The sequence below is a fragment of the Tetrao urogallus genome (genome assembly GCF_951394365.1).
Source record: "Tetrao urogallus genome assembly, chromosome: Z".
In the NCBI taxonomy this organism is placed as follows: domain Eukaryota; kingdom Metazoa; phylum Chordata; class Aves; order Galliformes; family Phasianidae; genus Tetrao; species Tetrao urogallus.
In genome coordinates this window covers 30,458,257-30,478,655 of record NC_136816.1, presented here as the reverse complement: position 1 = coordinate 30,478,655, position 20,399 = coordinate 30,458,257, and the positions used below count along the sequence as shown (strand labels likewise).

At 39.3% G+C, this 20,399-nt stretch overlaps 1 protein-coding gene across 1 annotated transcript in view; it reads left to right on the top strand.

Annotated features, from left to right (window-relative positions):
* Positions 1–12,057: 12,057 nt before the first annotated feature.
* Positions 12,058–20,399, top strand: part of LNPEP (leucyl and cystinyl aminopeptidase) — a gene marked incomplete at its 3' end in the record, with an annotated part of 30,027 nt that continues 21,685 nt past the window's right edge. The window contains exons 1-2 of the mRNA XM_079548430.1: positions 12,058–12,890; positions 15,975–16,113. Coding sequence (XP_079404556.1) covers positions 12,073–12,890; positions 15,975–16,113 — 957 coding nt within the window. The 5' untranslated portion in view covers positions 12,058–12,072. The remainder of the gene's footprint in view (positions 12,891–15,974; positions 16,114–20,399) is intronic.

Here is a 20,399-nt window from a genome sequence, read left to right as displayed (position 1 = left end):
TCCTCCTTTACCCCAATTTTATTGCTGTGCAGAACATCACATGGTGTCAGACTTCCCGTTGTCCAGGTCAGCTGTCACGGCTCTGCTCCCTGCCAGCTCTTTGTGCCCCCCAGCTCCTCCTGCTGGCCAAACAGTAAAAGAGGCTGAAACATCTGTGGCTCTGGGCAGCACTGCTCAGCAACAACTAAAACATAGGTGTGCTGTCAGTGCTGTTGTGGTCACAAATCCAAACGTGGCCAACGTGGACATCGTGAAGAAAACTAATTCAATTCTAGCCAAAACTAGGACATTTCCAAAGTGGAGCTTGCTTCAGAGCAGAAAAGTCTGGAACATTGCACTTAACATTATTAAGTGGAAGCGGTTTCAAGTTTGCAGTGAACAGTAGTTATTTTTCCAAGGCGAGTCAAAATTTGAGATTGTTCAGAGGTGTATGTATGCTGTAGCAGTCATCGGAGTGCTCCTTAGAGAGTACTTATTACATTTAACTCTGACCTAAAGGCTTCTATACAGGTGCTTGGTAACATGGGAGAGTAGAATCTCTTCTGGATATTGATTAAATCTCCTCTTCTGTAGGTTTTGTCAACTATGCATATTCAAGAGAAAATTAAATTACAAACATAACACTGTGTATATGAGCTCTTATTAGGTTGTCTCTGCTCATTGCCAGTTGCTTCGGAGCTGTGCCTGCTGAAAACAAAGAACTTGCTATGCTATTTATGAAGGTTACATTAGTGTCATGTTAAATCTGAGACTGGATTTCAAATGTCACGAAATTCAGATATGATCCGTTAGGAGTAGCAGTGTCATACATTTAACTCCGTTGATGTGCTTTCCTTCTCTCTTTTTTCTCCTTAAATAAAAACACTTGGTATATTTACATCATGTGCAGCGTGTGCACTGATATTCTTTATGTTGCTGTGGTACGTGCTTCCATCATTTTCACTGCTCCTTTGTTTGTATTTGGTTTCATATTAGCTTGTGACTTTTTCTGTTATTGTCTCTGCTGAAAGCATCATGAAGCAAAGTGATGTGTGTCACAAACTGTTGCAGGGTGCTGTTGTTAGTCTGCTAGGAAACGCAGTAAGTGCATGAAGTCCTTAAGTGGGAGTTCTGTGTGCAGCTCTCACTAGTCATCAGAAGAGAGTCCAGATCTGTGCATATTGTTAGTGGGGTCTAAATAAAATACAGTGAAATACATTGTGTTTCAGTTTTGTTTGCTTGTCTTAACGTTTAGGGCTTTTTGGCAGGCTGTCTCGATGTGACTTTTGGATATTCATTGTCTTTCTTCCAGACAGAGGACATGCTCATTTGGTAATGGCTTTCAGGATATTTCATCCTGTATACACAAAGCAATAGGTACAGCCGGCCTGCTATTTTGATACGGGATTTCTGTGGGCCTGTCTTATTTTACTGTTTTCAGGAGGGAGTTGCATTTCTGCTTTGTTATTTGAATTTTGCATCATATTTTTCACCATAATTGAGCCAGTCATTTTTTGTTGGCTCAGCAGCTCTTAACTGTAAGTGTTAATTGCTTTGGAGCCAACTAAAATACTCACGGGAGTCTGGAATATCATGTAAGACTCTGTTTTTAGTGAGTATAATCCATAATCCATTTTTGAAGTGATTCAAGCTTGCTCTCTAATGTCCAGTTCTGAATGCTTCCTGTGTCTCTTGCTTTGCTGTGCAGTGTTTGAAAACAGCATGGAGCTTGAAAATTCAGAACAGGGCACGTAATGTTTCCATAGATATTTCCATCCAAAGCAAATGTTTACAGTCATGCCTTAGTTCTATTTATAATGAGAAAGTTGGCACAGACCTTTAATGAGCACATGCAATCTCATGCGCAGCACTGGTGCTGATCGTGTTTCTGTGTGAGGATAACTCATCATTTCTGAAGGAGCTGTCAGTTCACGATTTTCCTCCCACAAGTGGAAGATGGGGTTATAAATCCACGTTCAGGTGAAGAAGAGTAGCAGAGCTGGGGTGCTGGGATACCCAACAGGCCTTATCCTGTTCTTTGTGAAGGGGCTGCAGGTTTGGTTTTGGGGACCTCCATGTCTGGAGGGGGGTGCTTCAGCTGAATTCTAATTGTGCTGCAGCTGCTGAGCCCTCCAGTTGTACTTCTGGAGATCTCGTAGGTGCTGGGGACTTCAGCTGCAGTGTGCATGTGAGTGCATGGGGGATATAGGAGTGCTTCTTTTTGCACAGACAACTAGTAGTGCTGGGAACTGCGTTGTTTTTTTTTTTGACAGACTGGTTTTCTGATGTGACCTGTAAATTTTGGCTGGTTGATTCTGTTTATGCAAGATTGTTCTCAGGTATGCTGTGCTGCATGTCATTTTTCTTTTTAAAAAGACTTCTATTCCCTTTGCTCAGTCTCCAAGCTGGTAGATGAAATAAATGATGGTGGAATGAAGGCAAAATAATTTCACGTAGAATTTCTGATTTTCCCAAAATATTATCAGGTGTTTGTCTTGTTTCTAAGCTGGCTGACTGTAAGTATATGTTTTCTCTCTGTGGATAGGTGCTGATTTTAATTTACATCAATGACATTGTGTGCTTTCCTGTTTTAATAGCTGTAAATAATTGCTCCACATAGCATTAAATTATAATTTCTTGCTCAAGAGGAATTTAAATGCGTGTAACAGATACTTAGAAGAGAGTAAAACTTCAGTCAGAATCTGATGTTTGTTGTTATCAGCTGAACAAGCTGGTTTGGAAAAATCAATTGGGTTTTCTCGTCTTTTTTTTTTTTTTTCTTTAAACAACAAAACATAATATATATATTTAACAGAGCAATTGAAGATAGCTCAAAGCGAAGCTGTGCAGGAATTAGTTTACATTTTGGGAGGAAGAAATAAACTGATGTGATTGGAAGCAGTGATCATAAACTGAGATGTGGCAGTTTAAAGCAAATTTTAGAGGTTTTACTTCCTGAGAGTAAAGGTGCATTCACTACACCACCGTTAAGGTCTGATGATATCTTTGTTAGATCAGTGTTACAAGCTTGAGGCTATTTTATTTTTATTTGTGATCGGTAATACGAAATTCATTCGTAGTTGTCAAGGGAGAGATCTCTTTGAAACTGGAATTGTAGAAGCAACCAAGATTACATCTGTGTTGCAATCAAATAATACGGTGTATATGACTTCATTTTTCTTTTATAAAAAAAATTACTGTAAGTTAAAATTGTCTGCTGTGTTCCCTGGAAAACCTCTGTTTTTAAGAAGTGTTGCTTTGTTGAATTGTATCTCTTCTTATACCTGAGTGATACTTATCCACTAGAAGAAGTAATATAATGCAGTATTCAAGTGACCTTAAGTACCATCCCTTCAGTGTGCAATGCTGAGAAAAAGAATGGAAAATAAGTGACTTAACGTTTTTGCTTGTGCACCACTCCAGCAGTGAAGATTATAGTGTATTTTAAAGAGCAAATTTCGTAACAAAGGTTTTGGCTTATTCTGTGTTTCTGGGCACCTGTTACTATGTACATACAAGGTTTTTTGGATGTCTTCAGTCTAGGAAGTTAGACTTGTCATCTATAGAATGCGTGCTGCTTATCACTGCGTAGAGCAATTTGGTAAATTTCAAGACTAGGAATTTCCTGAGATGAGGAGTTCACTTTTATGCAGACTGGCTAGTTCCCCTTTATTCTGTGGTTGGGGGTGAATCCTGAAATACCGCTGCTTGCCCTGAACTACCAAAGAAAGAGGTTTCCATTAGGATTTTGCAGAGTTTTCCCATACATTGTGATTGTTGCTTGAGAACTGCAGGAGTTATACCAGTGCTGCTGTGTCCCAGAGCTATGTCTGCACCACATTAGGAATAGCAGCAGGGATTCTTTGCTTACTGTGCTGCAAATCAGTTGTCTGTGGGCCAAACTTAAGAAATCTTGTACAGCTTTTGTTGGGTGATTATTTTATAAGCACAATGAAGCATTTTTTAAAAAATGCATGGTTAAAGTAAATATTCTTTTCAGTTAAAGTTTTTTTTATTTCTTCCTCTGGAGCCAATCAAGAGGCTGCAGTTTTGTTCCGCATGTAAACACAGGCGCATTAATCATGTTAATACAACTGAATTTTTGCTTCCTGGGTACATTTGACTGATCAAGACTATAAGCATTAAGTGTATGCATTATAGAATTGTGTAGAAAATATTGAATGCCTGCTTCTGGAACATTGGTGATGAATTGCATTTGTCGCAGTATTCACTGAAAGCTCTGGCAAAATTGAAACTCCATTGTGTCAGACACATGTAAGAAGCAATAGAGTCACAGGGGGTAATTGGCTCACAGCTTTGCACTTTGCAAAGTGCGCCATATGCTCAGGAGAGGGTAGGCAAAAACCAGAAACACTGAGGAAAAAAGCTGTGTTCCAAACTAGAAGATATGTATGCTGTTTTCCTCTGGAATAATTTTCTTTGTAGTGTTGGGAGTGGTGGTGTGATTTGTGTTTAGGATGAGAGCAGTGATGACGACAGTGATATTTTAGTTGTTGCAGAGAGCACTTTTCTCAAGGATATTTCAGCTTCTTGTTCTGCCCTACCAGCAAGGAGCGAGGGAGGGCACCAGGAACTGCGAGGGGGTGGAGACAGGAGAGCTGGGCAAAGGGATGTTTCGTACTTGATGGTGTCGTGAAAAATAAATAAAGGAAATAAAAAAGGAAATAAAAGAAATAAACGGGGGGTAGTTGGGGTAGGCACGTGGGGGGGCACAGCTGTTGTTCGGAGCCACACTGGGTGTTGATTGGTAAGTGGTGACTGCATCGTGCATCACTTGTTGTGTAAATACATATATGTATATATATATGTATATGTGTATATATTATATATACACCTATGAATTTATGTATATATGTTGTGGCTATTATTTTGCTCCCCATTTGGTCTTAATAATCTTCATCTGAATTCACACATTTTACTTTATTTTGCTTTCTCAATTTTTCTCCCCCATCCTGCTGGGGAATCAGTGGGCAAGTGGACGTATAGTGCTGACCTGTTGCTGGGTTAAACCACGGTAATACAGAAGAGAGATCAGAGTCCTTCACTGGCATCCTTTCTGTTAGGCCTTGCTGCCCTGCCTAGCTGTTGCAATTCTTGGAAGTTCTGCAAATGTAGAGCTTGTGAGAGAGAGAAGATGGAAAAAAGTTTCTGGTGAAATTTAATATTTTTATTTGCTATGACATTACAGTATCAGTTTTTATACTTGTTCAAATTTTTGCATTTGCAAGTGTTTTAATTACTAGAAAGATCTCTGCAACAGAGTGTTCGTTATTATATGTATATATTGCATTTAGGTAGCTCCAAAAGTAATGCCTCCTATTTATTTCCGTGGAAACTGACAGATACAAAGAGTACAAACTTTGATAGAGCAAATTCTCAGGTGATTCTTTTGTTTCATCTGCATTTCCACATCAGACACCACTCTGTCACACAGCAACAACATGTAATGGGATACTGTGGGAAGCTTCCACCTCTACTGATGTACCACCAACATCCACCTCTGATGGCATAGGCTAACAACATGTAATAGGAGGAATTACTTTTGAAGCAGTCGTTGCGTTGTTAATTGTATTACAAACAACAGAATCTAAAACCTACAGAGGCCTATTTAAGAAAAAATAATAGCCTGCAGTTAATCCAAGGACTCAGTGTAGACCTTCAGTTATTTCTGAAGGACTTCAAAGTCTTCGGCCTCGATAGCAGCAAGCTGAGGTGACACAGCAGAGGCAGAGCTGAGAGCTAGAGGAGAAGATTTAGAAGTAAAGGGATCTTCTGCTTAGAAACTAGTGTAAGGCAAGAACTAGTTCAGAGTGCTTGGCCAACCCAGGCTCCTGTTGAGGAAAGACAAGTTATTTTCTCTGTCTACTGTTGTCAGGAATAGGTGCACAGTCCTTGTGGTAAATCTGCCAATCTCAGTACTTGGAGGAGTGGGGCAAACCTAGAATGGGGTCATGTTTTCAGTCATTTCATCTTAAGCTGGCAAGCAGAAAAGGAGGTAAGTGATGAACTCATTAGGTCCTCAGTGTGCAGGTGAATTGATAGACTCCACCCATTCCTTCTCTCTGTCTGTAGAACATCCCTAAGGGGGAAAGTCCTGTGTTTTGTTGATGAGGTTTGCTGTTTCGTCTGCTAATAAAAGTTCAGCACTTCAAAACTTGGATGTAAAAGTTAAGTGAATCATTGTGGCCCTGGATAAATAACGCCTTTGTTGGATGCTGGTAGCTGATCCTGGGGTCATTCCTTACACAGAATTATTATTTGATGTAGTGTCAGTGTCAGCTTTATAAGTACTGCATTTCAGTTTCTGTTATGTAATTTGGGTTGTGAAGGTGAAGGTTTATAATGAACACTGTGCTCCTCCTTGCTTTCCAGAAATTTCATGGAGAGGATTTCATTTGGGTTACATTGTTTTAATCAATAATGGACTAACTAGTTTTGATTATAAATTTCTTGATTTTTCTTGGTACTAGCACAACTGAAAATGCTGGCACTCCAGTTTTCTCTGTCAAAATATTGATAGGAAAGTGAAAGACATCGGATATTAAATGCATGGTGTACCAAATTTTTGAATGTATCTATCCTATTTTGCTAATTCATGGAACGTTTCTCTGTAAAATACATGTTTTTTTAGTGTCTTCTGCCCTGAGGACGGAGGTGTGTTTTTACTTCTGCATAAAGTGCCTTACATTCAGCCACAGAGCAAGTCTTTTGATTGCAGTGTTTCTTTGTTCCCTGGAGGAACCTGATGGGACATGTTGATTGATTCCTGTTTGCTGTTTCTGCACAGCACTGTCTCTGCACCCTCTCTCCCGTTACTTAAAATGTATCTGAAATGGTTTACCTTCTATGGGTGTTAACTTCTACTCCAGCTGCTAAGCATGCTTTGCACAGAGCCATTGGTTTGGCTGTGGGTTTTGCCACACTTGCTGGTTGGTCTGCAACAACATACTACCTGCTTCTTTGGCTGCCAGGTTCTTCAGGATGATGGGAAGTTTCCTAGGCTTATCTCTTTGATAGGAGTTTGGTTTCTGCAAAGTGCCGACACCTGCTTGTTGATTGAAGATGATTATGAGCTGAACTGTCTCAAAAAGCAGTGACAGTTATTCTGACTGTGCCATTAGGGATCCTTGGATTTAGGGATTGGTTTTTATTTATTTTTTTTAGCAGTACTTAATGAAAATACAGAAAACTAAAAAAAGAGAAAAATGCCACAAGACATTTTCTGAGTATGTTTTAAAAGAGAATTAATCTGGGGGAATAAACCACTTAAACTTACATAAGAGTTTAGATTATTGAGGTTTCAGTTCTGAGCTAGACACAAGGCCTGATAATAAAGAAGTTACTGGTTTTTCTTTTTGTTTGTTTTGTTGTTGTTGTTGTTGTTGTTTTTTAAGGGAGAAATACACACTTCTCGCATTATAAATATGTATGGATAGTGCTGTTTGAAGATTGTGACTTTCAAAATTACAGGAATAATGACTTTTCATTTTCCACAGGATATTTGTAATGGATTACAAAACCAAAACTTCCTATATCACTGTCACTCATAATTAGATTTGTTATGTGTTGCTGTATGGGGCTTATAAACTGCAGGGGAAAGCTTATGTTCTTCTCTTTAATAGCAGTGGAGCTTTTCTAACAAAATAAATACTTGCAGCAACTGCTGTACAGTTTTACTGTTGCTCCTGATTGTCTCCTTATGGTCAGGAAATCCAAAAGAGCTTTATAACATAAAGTTACCTTGTAAGTTGAAAGAGTTGCTTATGAAAGGATATAGAAGTAAAGATGTATATCTTGTAGGATTAAGATAAGGGACCTTCTGTTTAGTTTGTTCTGATTAAATAATCTTTGTGTCCTCCAGTCATTATACTTCTTCTCACCTAGGTATGAGTACATGATTCTTATTTACGAAGGATGTACTAGTACATGCAGCAGCTTTATTGTTGGCTTGTTATAACTACAGCTGAATTGCTTACCCAAGCATATGTGTATGTACAGGTTGTGATCCTGTCAGTATTGTAATGAGGAGATAAGGTTGTGAAAGGTTTTCAGGTACCTAAAACTTTTAGTTCCAAAACTAAAAAACTTTTGAAAACACATTTTAGAAAAAATACTTGCATTCCTTCATCTCTACAGTGTCAGAAGACTGGCTTTCTGGCTTTCTTTAATCTGTCACATTTAATTTTAAAGTTGCATCTATTCTCAGAATTGCTTCTAAACCATAAATATTCGTCTTGTTTTCTCTTGCAAGTGATACAGATCATGTACTGGGAAAGATGGTAACAACCTCTACTTTGCATGTTACAGATCTGCAGAAAAGTCTTGTAAACTCAGTTTTTCCTGCCTGTGTTTAGGCTTCCAGCTGTGATGAGGGTGACTATGAAAGCAGGTTGAGTGTTGTTTCATTAGTGCTAACTAGGGAGCTGCATTAGGCCCAGTCCCATGGCTTTTTTTAACCTCCTTGTTTGCTCTCACACTAAACTTATGTTTGGTAAAGCTTACCTGCAGCTTGCAAATCACCATGTCTGAAGACAGAACTTTATGGTGCATTTCAGCAACTCAGGTCAGTGCTTCCTTAGCTGTGAACTAAGAGTGATCACATTGCCCATGGTGCATCGGCAGCCTCTGGTGTGGAAGCAGTAGTTTGCTGCAGTAGGTTTCTTCGGTCTGCTTCTTATTCCTTATGGCTTGTAGATTTTTTGTTCTTCTGGTGGGCCTTTTAGTAGCTCATGAGTTTAAAAGGAAAGATGAATGATAACTCACACTGTTTTGTTATAAATCCAAGTGAACTAGAATTCAGGGTTTTACTGAGCATGAGTGGCATGTTTGCCATGGTTCTTCCTCAAAAAAGTAGCCTGACTTGTATGCTCCAGTGAATGTGTATGTCAGCATAAGTAACTCTGGTAACCTTCTGATATTCTGATATTTTGTTTGCACGCTTTCAATAGAGATCAGTAGTCTGCCTACTTCATCACAGTTCTCATCTCATAGCCTGTGATCAAACTGATAGTTCAGTGCAACATTTTTCATCACTGCTTATTGTTCATCACAACATCCAGGCTTTGATCTGAATTTTTGCAAAAAAAAAATCAATTGAAACTGGATTTACTATTGTTTTACATAGAAATTATCTTAGCTGTTGAAACTGTGAATTGCCTTGCTTTTCTAGTTTTTCTTAATTTCTCATTCAGATTTTTCATTTTTTTCAAGGCTTACTAGTGCTTGCATGCAACTTTGAAAATATTAAGGTAGTTGGCATTAGAGGGAACCTGTTGGAAAATAAGCTCTTTAAAAAGCAGAGCTAATGAGGCCAACTCTTTGCCAGAAGTTCTTCACCTTTCTCCTCCTTCCCTCTGCAGTGCCTCCCTGTCCTCTACTTCTCTAGATGGCAATGCAGCAGCATATGCCAAGGCTGAGGTTGGAGCAGTGCTCTGAGTGGCTGCTACCTTTGGGAGTGGTTAAGATGTGAGTCCTAATACTTGCCTTTTGTATACAGCAGATATTAATTTGGGTGTTTTCTGATAGCAGCTGGCTGTTTTGGGACGGGGTTGGGTTGGTACTCAGAGGAATTTAGTTATCCTTCAGTCTCTTTTCAAATTTGGTTGAAGATAGCCAGTGGATTCAAAAAGCAACAAGAAACTCTGCTAGAAGTAGATTGTGGAAGAATTCTGAAAGAGCTTCCATTGCACAATACTCTTCTGTCCGCATTTTCTTCTCCACAAATATGTCTGCATGTTCTCTCTTGCAGCCTAGCTTTCTGTCCTCTGTGCTCTGTGAGTACGCAGACTTCAGCACAGGAACAATGGTGTTGGACCACTGAAGTGAACTGAGATGTTGAAGGCTTGAACATTAGCACTGTAATAAGAAGTACCATGAGATATTTTGCCTAGAGGCTAGAGCAGGTTGCATTCTGAGTTCACTTCCAAAATACCCTGTGCCGTTACGATCTTATTCATAGACAACACAGCACATTTACACTGGGACGTACTATGGGCAGGTATGTCTGAACTCGGGCAAACTCCCTGCTTTCATCCGTCTCCATATTGTTTGTTCAATTGACCAGTACACCTTTCTCTTACTGATTTACATGAGTTAGTATTTTCCCCCCAACAGCCCTACCCCCCCTCAGTTTTTTTTTAAGGCCTTGGCAGTCCATTTCTGAAGGTGTTATTTATTTTGAAGGTATCTGAATAGTTTGTCAGTTTAATTCTGAAAGAAGTGGCAGAAGACCATGAACAGTCGCAAAAGAATCACCTCTCCTGTGAAGAAAGGCTTAAAGATTTGGGGTTGTTCATCCTGCAGAGCAGAAGGCTCAGGGGAGACTTCATTGCAGTCTCCCAGTGCTAAAAGTGTGTTAAAAGAAAGTGAGAGACATTTTACCAGCACTTGCAGTGTTAGAACAAGGGATAATGGTTTTAAGCTGTAAGAGGATAGATTGAGATTGGATAGTAAGGAGAAATTTTTTACTCTGAGTGTGGTGAAGCACTGACGCAGGCTGCCCAGAAAAGCTGTGCCCATTCCTGGAAGCATTCAAGACCAAGTTGAATGGGGCCCTGGGCATCCTGAGCTGGTGGGTGGTAGCCCTACCCATAGTAAAATCCCTTCCAAATCAAGCTGTTCTGTTGTTAACTGCAAATATTGAACAGGACCTTAGCAATATACATCAAATCCATAATGTATTGCAGCTACGCTGATATTTTGGCTATATGTAGATCAGCAATTCTTGACAGAAAGTAATAGAAGTAAACCTACTTTTTAATATGTTTATAGATTCAAGCATCTTTCTCATTCTGAAAGCAAGATGGAGGATGGAGATGTGATTATTATTCAACTAGCAGTAGACCTTCATATTGTGAAGCCTTGCAGTTTGACAGTTTTGCTTAGTCTCTGAGGCTGTGAAAGGGGACTAACTCATACTGACTAGATTGCAAGGGTCTGAAAATTTACTGAGATTTTTTTGGATATCCTGTATGAGAAATCTCTGTACAGATGTTTTTCCCAGTTGAATTGTTTTGTTCTTCAGACAGCTCTGTGGTGCCCTAAGAAAAACAGGCAACTTCATTCAATGTTGCAATGTTCTAGATGAAACACACTACGAAAAAAGCCCTCCTTGCCGATACAGCAATTTTTGTGTCTCTGTGTCCAATAACCTGTATGTGCTTCTTGCCATCAGTGTTTCTAACTTCACCACTTTCACAGGGTGGCTTAGCTGTAAGATAGTTTTTTATATGACATTACTTTTTACAGACACAATCAAAAGTTTTCTTAAAATAAAACTACATGTGGAATATGAGGGTATCTGTTAAACTTGAAATCAGTTTGAATTTTTGGTTTGTATTTTGTGATCTGGTTAAGTCTTATGGAAAAAAATTATGGATGCTGTCTTATTAGCTCTGACTTAACTTCTTACCTGCCCAGACAGTTTCAAGGGTTGCATAAGCTAGACGTTAAATGATCAATTTGAACAGTTGTCTTCTCATTGCCATGTAAGAAATGGAGCGGTTTCTTTATGTGTGTATAAAAAATTAATTCTGAAAATGTAAAATGTATATTTTGTTCATGTAGCTGCTAATATGTCAGCAAGTCTTCTCCTCTAACAGGAACTCTGGAACTAGAATCTTGGAAATACTATTAGAACTGTTCTGGTTGCCTGTTCTTCTCCCTGCAACATAGAGACTATTCCATAATTCCTAATTTAGCTGAATACAGGGAGAATTATTTGGGTAGACATAATGCAACTGAGGCAATGATAGCAGTGAGCTGGAAGTACAGTTCAGTGATGTAGCTGATTCCCAGTTATGATACGAGATACAACTGAGTATGCACAACGGAAGCATCTTCTTGAAGTTCAGAAGGGGGCAAGGTACTGAAACAAGAATTACAGTAGGCAGAAAAACATGGCTATGTTTAGTGGAAACAAATCAGGAAAGTAAAATGATAGAATATGTAGTGAAAGCCTTTCCCATTTTTTACCTCAGTGATCTGTCATTGAAGTATTACGTCTTTTGTTTATGATGTGGCATATTCTGTTTTTGTTTTTTTTTTTCAGATCAGATTCAGCTACCCAGAAACATGATTGAAAACAGTATGTTTGAGGAAGAGCCTGATGTGGTTGACTTGGCAAAAGAGCCCTGTTTACACCCCCTGGAGCCTGATGAAGTTGAATATGAACCAAGAAGCTCGCGGCTCTTAGTGCGTGGCCTTGGGGAGCATGAAATGGATGATGATGAAGAGGATTATGAGTCATCAGCTAAACTGCTGGGGATGTCCTTCATTAACAGAAGCTCGGGTCACCGCAATAACATGTCTGTCTATAGACAAAGTCCAGATGGTTCTTGCTCAGTGCCCTCTATGAGGACCGTGCTGGTTTGCACTGGTGTTCTTGTGATTGCAGTTTCAGTGATAATGGTGATTTATCTTCTTCCCAAATGTACCTTTACCAAAGAAGGCTGCCATAAAAAAAATCGTACAATGGAACTGATATACCCTTTGGCAACCAATGGAAAGCTGTTTCCATGGGCAAAAATAAGACTTCCTTCTGATGTTGTACCCCTGCATTATGATCTCGACTTGCAGACAAACCTAACTACCCTGAAATTTACAGGCTCTGTGAAAATAGTGGTTAATGTCACCCAAGTAACTAAGAAGATTGTGCTTCACAGCTCAGGACTAAATATCACCAAGGCAACTATTACTTCATCAGGGGGAAGTCAAGAAAAGGCAGTTGAGTTGCTGGAATATCCGTTGCATGATCAGATTGCAGTCATAGCTCCTGAGTCTCTCCTTGCAGGACAGAATTACACAGTCAACTTGGAATATTCATCTAATTTATCAGATACATACTATGGCTTTTACAAAATTTCTTACAAGGATGAGAATTCTAAGCAAAAGTAGGTACCCAAATCCTCCTTTTCTCTTATGTTGCTTTTAGATTGTGCTTTGATAGAATTAATAAGACTAACTCTTTCTGTTGGATGTTTTGTGCAACTGTTTCCTACTGAATAAAATGAAAAATCTATGATGTTGTAAATCTAGAGATCTTTTTCTAAAATATCAGATTTCTTTCTTGTGTTGACACTTCATGAAAAACTGCTCGGGAGATAGATTTTAACAGTGATTAAAATCAGCACTCTGAAAACTGTCTTTCATGGGTGAGTTCATTAAATCAGGGCAGCTTCTTCCTCAGTTCATTGTGGCTCCCTGCGAGCTCCACATGGCACTCTAGCATGGCTTTTTGTTTGATTTTTAGTTTCTTTCCTTCAAAGTGTACTTGGCTAGTTGACAGGACCACTGTTATGGGGAATGAGTGCTTTTTACCAAGAAGATTAGAGAATGTAGCTTGCAATCCACCCATTTCAAATGCTACTTATGCTTATTGTGTACTTATGATCGTTCATGCCTTTGTTAGCACAATGTAATCCATGCAGGTTTTCTGGACGCAGAGCAGTATAGGTCAGTTCACTCTGTTGACAGGAAAGTTGTTGTAAAGAACCTATAAAACAGCTGTTAGATAAAATAAAGATATGAAGCCCTTAGCAGCTTGTGCTAAAAAATGCCAGACTTGAAGTTTAAAAAAAGAGAACTTATTTTCACTGACTTCAAATAAAAAACTGTTAGCTGTTAATATCTTCTTGAATGAGACTCCTTGAAGACTACAGCAGAAAAGTGTTAGAATTTAGTTAAAATATTTCCAGTGAGATACACATAATATATGTATGCTGCTAATGTTGAATTACTTAAGTCTCTCAGGGATTTCTCATGTTTCATAAATAATAAAACGTCTCAGTGTGAAGATGATTTCATTGGAACATAAGGAATATTTATTTCTTTTTATTTTTTAAATAAATAAAAACGGTGTACTTTCTTTCAGATTCGGCTGGCATTTCTAAGCGCTGACGTTTAAATCAAAGCTTATTTATTTTTTCAGAAGTTTACTTACAATTTACTGTTTAAACTCCCCTTAGCTAGATCACAGCAGGGCTACGATTTACTGCTAAAATGTACAAGAAAATAAATTGTCTTCAGCAGTTGGATTTTCAAGTACATGCAAAACTGTTGCAACTACAGGAATTGTGGAACATGACTGAGTTCTTGAATTGATTGGCATCTGAGGTGAGGGAGAAACTCTCCTCCTCCCTCCCTCCTGTGTGTTCCTACTGTTCCTCACTTGATGTTCTCTTGGAGACCTTGAAGAGATCAAGAATTTGAAGAATGGAAATGTAGGCAGAAGGGTTACAGACCTGTTTTGAGTTTCCTCCTGTCTGATGAAGATGTTTTTCTGAGGTGCAAATGTAACGTGCTGTCAGTAAGTGTCTTAACAAAGCACTGCTCCTGAGCTTGTGCTAGAGAGTAATAGTGTATGTGTGATGTGTGATGATTACAGAGAATAGAATCTGTTGCTTCTTGGGGAAGTGCTGCTGTGCCTGAATCTTAGGGCATGGGAGTAAGAAGTTGAGAGCAGGCATAGAGAGAAGTCTTATGGCAGCAACATGCCTCCTTAAGAAAGGGTAGGTCCACAATCTTGGAGTTGTAGGGAAGAAGAAAACTTAACTCTCAGAATTTGAGGAAAGTTGGTAGAAGGCTTTAAGTAGGAAGAAAAAAAAAATGCAGTTGAAAACACTGTTCTCTCCTCTGTTTATCTCTGGTAAATGGAAGACACATTGTTGAGGTCTATTTACGCTCTTGTCTGCAGGAAGAGAATTCAATAAGAGATACTCTCTAGTAAAAGTTTTAATTTCTGCAGCTAGTTAATATCAAAATGCTTGAGAACGAACATAGTCCATTGAGAGTTTCTCACATGATAAGACACGTATTACAGACAAGACAGTGCATGAATTTACACAGCATCCAGTAGTCAGGGAAGGGAGCGGGAAGACAGAAGAGTTGTGGGAGTGTCTGGTGGCAAATGTGTAACATTCAGATAGAAGAGCTTCGCTGCAGTCCTGTCTGCTGCTGAGGTTTCACAACTTTCGTGTAGTGTGCGCGATCACTAATTTAATTTTTCAGATTTTCTATGTTTAATTCACTCTTACTGGAAATTGTCTGACGTATTTTGGTAGTTATTCTGTAGTTATGTTACTCTGGGTATAGGATAAGAAAACAAAAAACCAACCAAGGAGATTAGTCCTCCAATAAATTTATATCTTTGGTTTTAAAGAACTCTTTTCTTCATGATCTCAAGGAAATTATTTGTAGCTGGACTAACCATGTCACGTATAGATTGGAAAGCTTCTTCTATGGCAAACAGGTACAAAGGTTGTGGAGTTGAAAGGTGAGAAGGGCCCCTAAGTGAAGGTCAAAAGGCAAGAAGGCTTCACAGTGACTGAGAATAAGGGGGGTGAAGGGGAATAGTTAGAGATAGTCTAGAGAAGCAAGAATGTAGAGCTTGTTAGAAAATAAGGGATGGCAGACACTGGGTCTTAGATAGTGAGGGGAATGAAGGCCATACAGATAAGGGTTTGAGAATCGGGGACATTTGGCAGGGAGGTGATTATATGTTCACGGGGCAAGAAGAAACCAGTTTGGGGGGATGCCCCCCTGAAAGCTCAGAAGTTTATAGCAAGGAAGATGAGGATTCTTCCACGACCACCAGAAGGAGACCATAATGACCCACTACGTATGTGCAAGAGGGGAGGGTCTGTGTGCTAATGAACTGTTGGGGGTGTGTAGTAGGCAATGCAACAGGGTGTAATGAATATGTATCTGAATTCTGGGAAAACTATTGATTATGTATTAGTTCAGCCTATATCTGTAGCATATTTTTTTCCTGACAGTGTGCAAGTTAGGTGGATCTAATCCCCACTGCACCCAGCATGTGTGCAGTATTGCATAAACCATACCTTCTTTGTAATCTTACATGGGTTACAGAGTTTGATTCCGCATGTTAGAGGAAAAGTGACAGTGTTCTATCGTAATTAAGTAGCCTTACTCCTTTTCATAATTCTTAATTTGCTTTTCTTTACTCTTTTCACTAGGTGGTTTGCTGCAACTCAGTTTGAGCCTCTTGCTGCAAGGTCTGCTTTTCCATGCTTTGATGAACCAGCACTTAAAGCTACTTTTTCAATCAGAATCAAGAGAGATGAGAAACTTTCCACGCTGTCGAATATGCCAAAGGTACTTTTGTGTGGGAATTTTAGTAGTGCTGTACTCTAGGTAATCTGCTTAAGTGCTTGCATTGTATTTGTTGCATTAAAGTCCAGGGGATTAATTTAAAATTACAGGAATGTACATGTTGGAACTTGAGAAGGTAAACTCCAAACTCTGTGACTTTATATAATAAAAATGTTTCTGTTCCTCAAGGACTTGAACTAAATATCTTTATAAAGCAAAGTAGACTGTTTAACACACTTCATAATATAGGGATGTGTAGGGACGTACAGAGTGTCACATTGTGTAATGGGTGTAATATTGAGGTGGGCTGTGAACTGGCTGAAGGAAAGAAGGCAGACAGTTGGGATCAGTGAGACAACTTTGGGGGCCTGTATCTAGTGGAGTCCCTCAAGGGTTGCTACTTGGATCAGTACTATTCAATATATTCATCACTGGCTTGGATGAGGGAATAAAGTGTACTGTCAGCAAGTTTGCTGATGACACAAAACTGGGAGGAGTGGCTGACACACCAGAAGGCTATGCTGCTATCCAGCATAACTTAGGCTGGAGAGCTGGGGGGGAAGGGAAGGGGCTGGAAATTTAATGAAATATAACAAGGACAAGTGTAGAGCCTTGCATCTGGGCAAGAACAACTCCAGATACCAGTATATGTTGGGAACTGACCTGTTGGAGAGCAGCATAGGGGAAAGGGACCTGGGGGTCCTGGTAGACAGCAGGATGACCATGAGCCAACACTGTCTTTGTGGCCAAGAAGACCGATGGCATCCTGGGATGTATTAGAAGGAGTGTGGTTAGTAGGTTGAGAGAGGTTCTCCTCCCCCTCTACTCAAGAGCTGGTTCTCTTTAGCTTGGAGGAGACTGAGGGGGTGACCTCATTAATGTTTATAAAGATGTAACGGGTGAGCGTCGGGAGGATGGAGCCAGGCTCTTCTCAGTGACATCTAGTGATAGGACAGGGGCAATGGATGCAAGCTGGAATGTAGGAGGTTCCACATAAATGAGAAAAAGAAAAAACTTCTTCATAGTAAGGGTGACAGAACACTGGAACAGGCTGCCCGGAAAGATTGTGGGGTCTCCTTCTGTGGAGACATACAGAACGTTCCTGTGTGACCTAATCTGGGTGTTCCTGCTCCCTCTCCCACAGGGGGATTGGACTAGATGGTCTTTTGAGGTCTCTTCCAATCCCTGACATTCTGTGATTCTGTGACAGCTGGATGGCTATGGGAGCGACCAGTGGGTGATATTGGCAATAGGTGAACAGTTGGACTAAATGAACTTAAAGGTCTTTTCCAACCTTAGTGATTCTGTGATTCTTACTCAGCGTTAAGAAGCTGTTGCAGGAATTTTGTTGTTAACTGAAACAGTCTCAACAGCCCTTAAGATTCCCTTTGAGGTTTCTATGTTTGCTGATATTGCACATTTGCAAAATGTTGGAATGTCTTCATCGTAATTTGTGTAACTAGAAACAGTTCTTGTGAAAGATATGCCTAATATGGAAGGATGGGCTTTTGAACCTGAACAAGAGAGAAATAGGCTGTGAACAGATCCTCAGCTCCAGAATTCAAATCAGAATCTGGATCCCTTCAGTTAAAATTTTATATGAGCATATCATTTTTACATGAGCATATCTGTATTTTATGGTGATGATTTATGCCACTGAGTGTTTGAAGAAAGCTTTATAGAAGTGTAATTTATTCAGACAGCCCATCAAGACTGACATTACCTAGCATGTCTCAGAATAAAGTTGCCTCTCATCAAAAACATTATCATCATTTATCACTCAGTAGAAACTCATTAATATTGACATTAATCTTAGCAGTAATTAAAAAAAAATTACACCCTTGATGTTGATGAAATCTACATGTGCACTGTGCAGTTTAGTTTTCTGAACGCTATCAAAGGCTCAGGTGCTGATTTAGCTACAAGTTTGTTGAAAACCAAACTGATAATTATGTCTTTGCGAAATATTATCTTGCTCATATTGTGTGAATGTTTATTTTCATGGGTATGAGGTGATTCTCGACCTTTTCTTTAATGGGATTGCAAGCACTTTGTTTTATACCAGGCTGAAGAATACTTCATTGGCTGTTCTGTTCTTCGTTGAAAGATTCAATGTGCAGACTTTTCTGGACAATTTTCACATTTAATGTAGACAAGAAAGGGTGCTTCTCTGCTTTTCTCTGCAAGCATTGGACAAGTGACTAAGGCTACTTTCATAAACAGCTTCTGTATTTTTTTTATATAGTAAAGTATTATTTGCTGTTATTGCTTTCTGTGTAGCAGATTTACCAAGCAAACTGTGAATGGTTCTTAAAAGTTTATTGTGTTCTTAAGTGTACCTTCCACAGTTCATGACTATTCTGAAAGACACACTTCCCCCCAAAATAGTTTGCAGCTTTTCTACTGCACCACACTACTATAGGATGTTTACTGTTGCCCTGTTTCTAGTATATTCTGCCTTGCTCATTTCTGATAGACATAATAGAGAGGATGAGAATGGGTTCAGAACAAAGCGAAATATCTTGAGCTGGAAGAGACCCACTAGTCCTTCTTGTGGCCCCATACAGAATCACCCAGAACTCAAACCCTGTGTCTGAGCCATGGAAGTGTGGGAAATGTGACTTTCTACCCTTTCTACTTGCAGTGAAAAATAGTTTGATGTTGTGTATTCGTGTTATGAACAGTTATTTTGTAGATTTTCCAGATTGGTCACCTGTATGGCAAAAGAAGTTCTTGAAAGTACCTTTAAGTGGGATACAGGTACTACAGAGCAGTAATGCGTAATAAAGAAGGAAAATTGGTTAACCCCTTCTGATGTCTGGCAGTGGCTCAAAGGGTGCATTCTCCATCCGGAGAGATGCTGCATCCTCCACTGCTAAACCTTAAATGAGGATGAGGAAGAGGTGGGTACAAGCTTCTGATCACTGAGGTGCATTGCTTGCACCTGAGTTCCCTGGGTTAAACAATTCCACTGCAGTCACCTTAACTGTAGGCTTAGCTGTTCCTGTACTAGATAGAAAACATGCATGTCTTTCCTTGTTTCTGTCACTGTGATCTGCACAGAATCATTTCTCAAGTGACTTGATGGCAATCCTGCCATCAAATTTCCATTTAAATGACATGATGTCTCTCTATCATCTTTTTGGGATTTTGATTCTTGCTCCTGTTTGTCATACCACTTGAATTGCCTTCTGCTATCTTACATACGAATCCTTCTGTTTAGCTATCTCTTTGTGCCCTAGGCAAAAGATCCTTTCACCCACACTCATTTGCTGTTATTTTACACCCAAGAGTGCAGTTTTTAAATAGATTTGGAAATGGTCCCTGTGGGTTTTGTAATTTGTCAAGAAGACTTGGTCTCCTGTGCTTGTGAATCAGAGTAAAATCATGAAATCATAGAATATTTTTTTGACTGAACAAAAACAAGGATTAGATTTGAGAGTTTCAATGGAAAAATAAGTTACCTGAGGTATTCCCAGTACCAACAAGTTCTCCTTAGCAGTATCAACTTTTATACGTAAAACCTTTTACTGGCATAGTTTATTTCATATTTTTCTTGTCCGAAGTGTTCTAGCATGTGCCAAATTCTTGAATTTTAGATTTAGCTTGACTTACGTATTCTGTTAGGTAGTGTTGTCTCCAAAGGCACTATAGGCTAGTGACTTAGCTCTTGCACACAGAATGAACTGTGGATTAAGGGATCATGTTGCATAAATTGTGTAGCATTGATGAAGTCATTACTAGGATAAGCTTACTTCTGAAAATAAGCACTTAAGCAAACCTTTGTTAAGAAAAAAAAATAGATTATTGTAGAATAACAGAGCTAATATCAGAGTTTTTATTTTACTCAGGAGAATGTTGAAGGATGAGCCTCATCATTTGCTGTAAATATCTCCGTTAGCAGGAGAGCTCAGAAGCAGATCTCAGCTGGCATGCACGCAGCTAATGTGGCATTGTTTAGTCGCTGACACATTCAAGCTAGAAGAAACTGTGTCTTTTGGATTTCTGGCGTTTTGTGATTTTTTTTCCCTTTTGTGAAAGAGTTTCTCTGCAGCCACATTAGATTCTCTGTCAGAGTATCACCTCTGTCATGTCTTTATGACATGAAAATGAAGCTATGGTAAAGGTAGACATTTTTAATTGACTGATGAGGTTCAGAATTAAACTTCTCCTATGTGGTGGTCAGACCAGGTGACTGTTTCTCTATTCAGAATTAAGCATCTATTCCTCTTTCAGTCTGGCAGTTAATTTTTTGGGAGCAGTTAAGTGTTAGGCCATTGTTCATATTT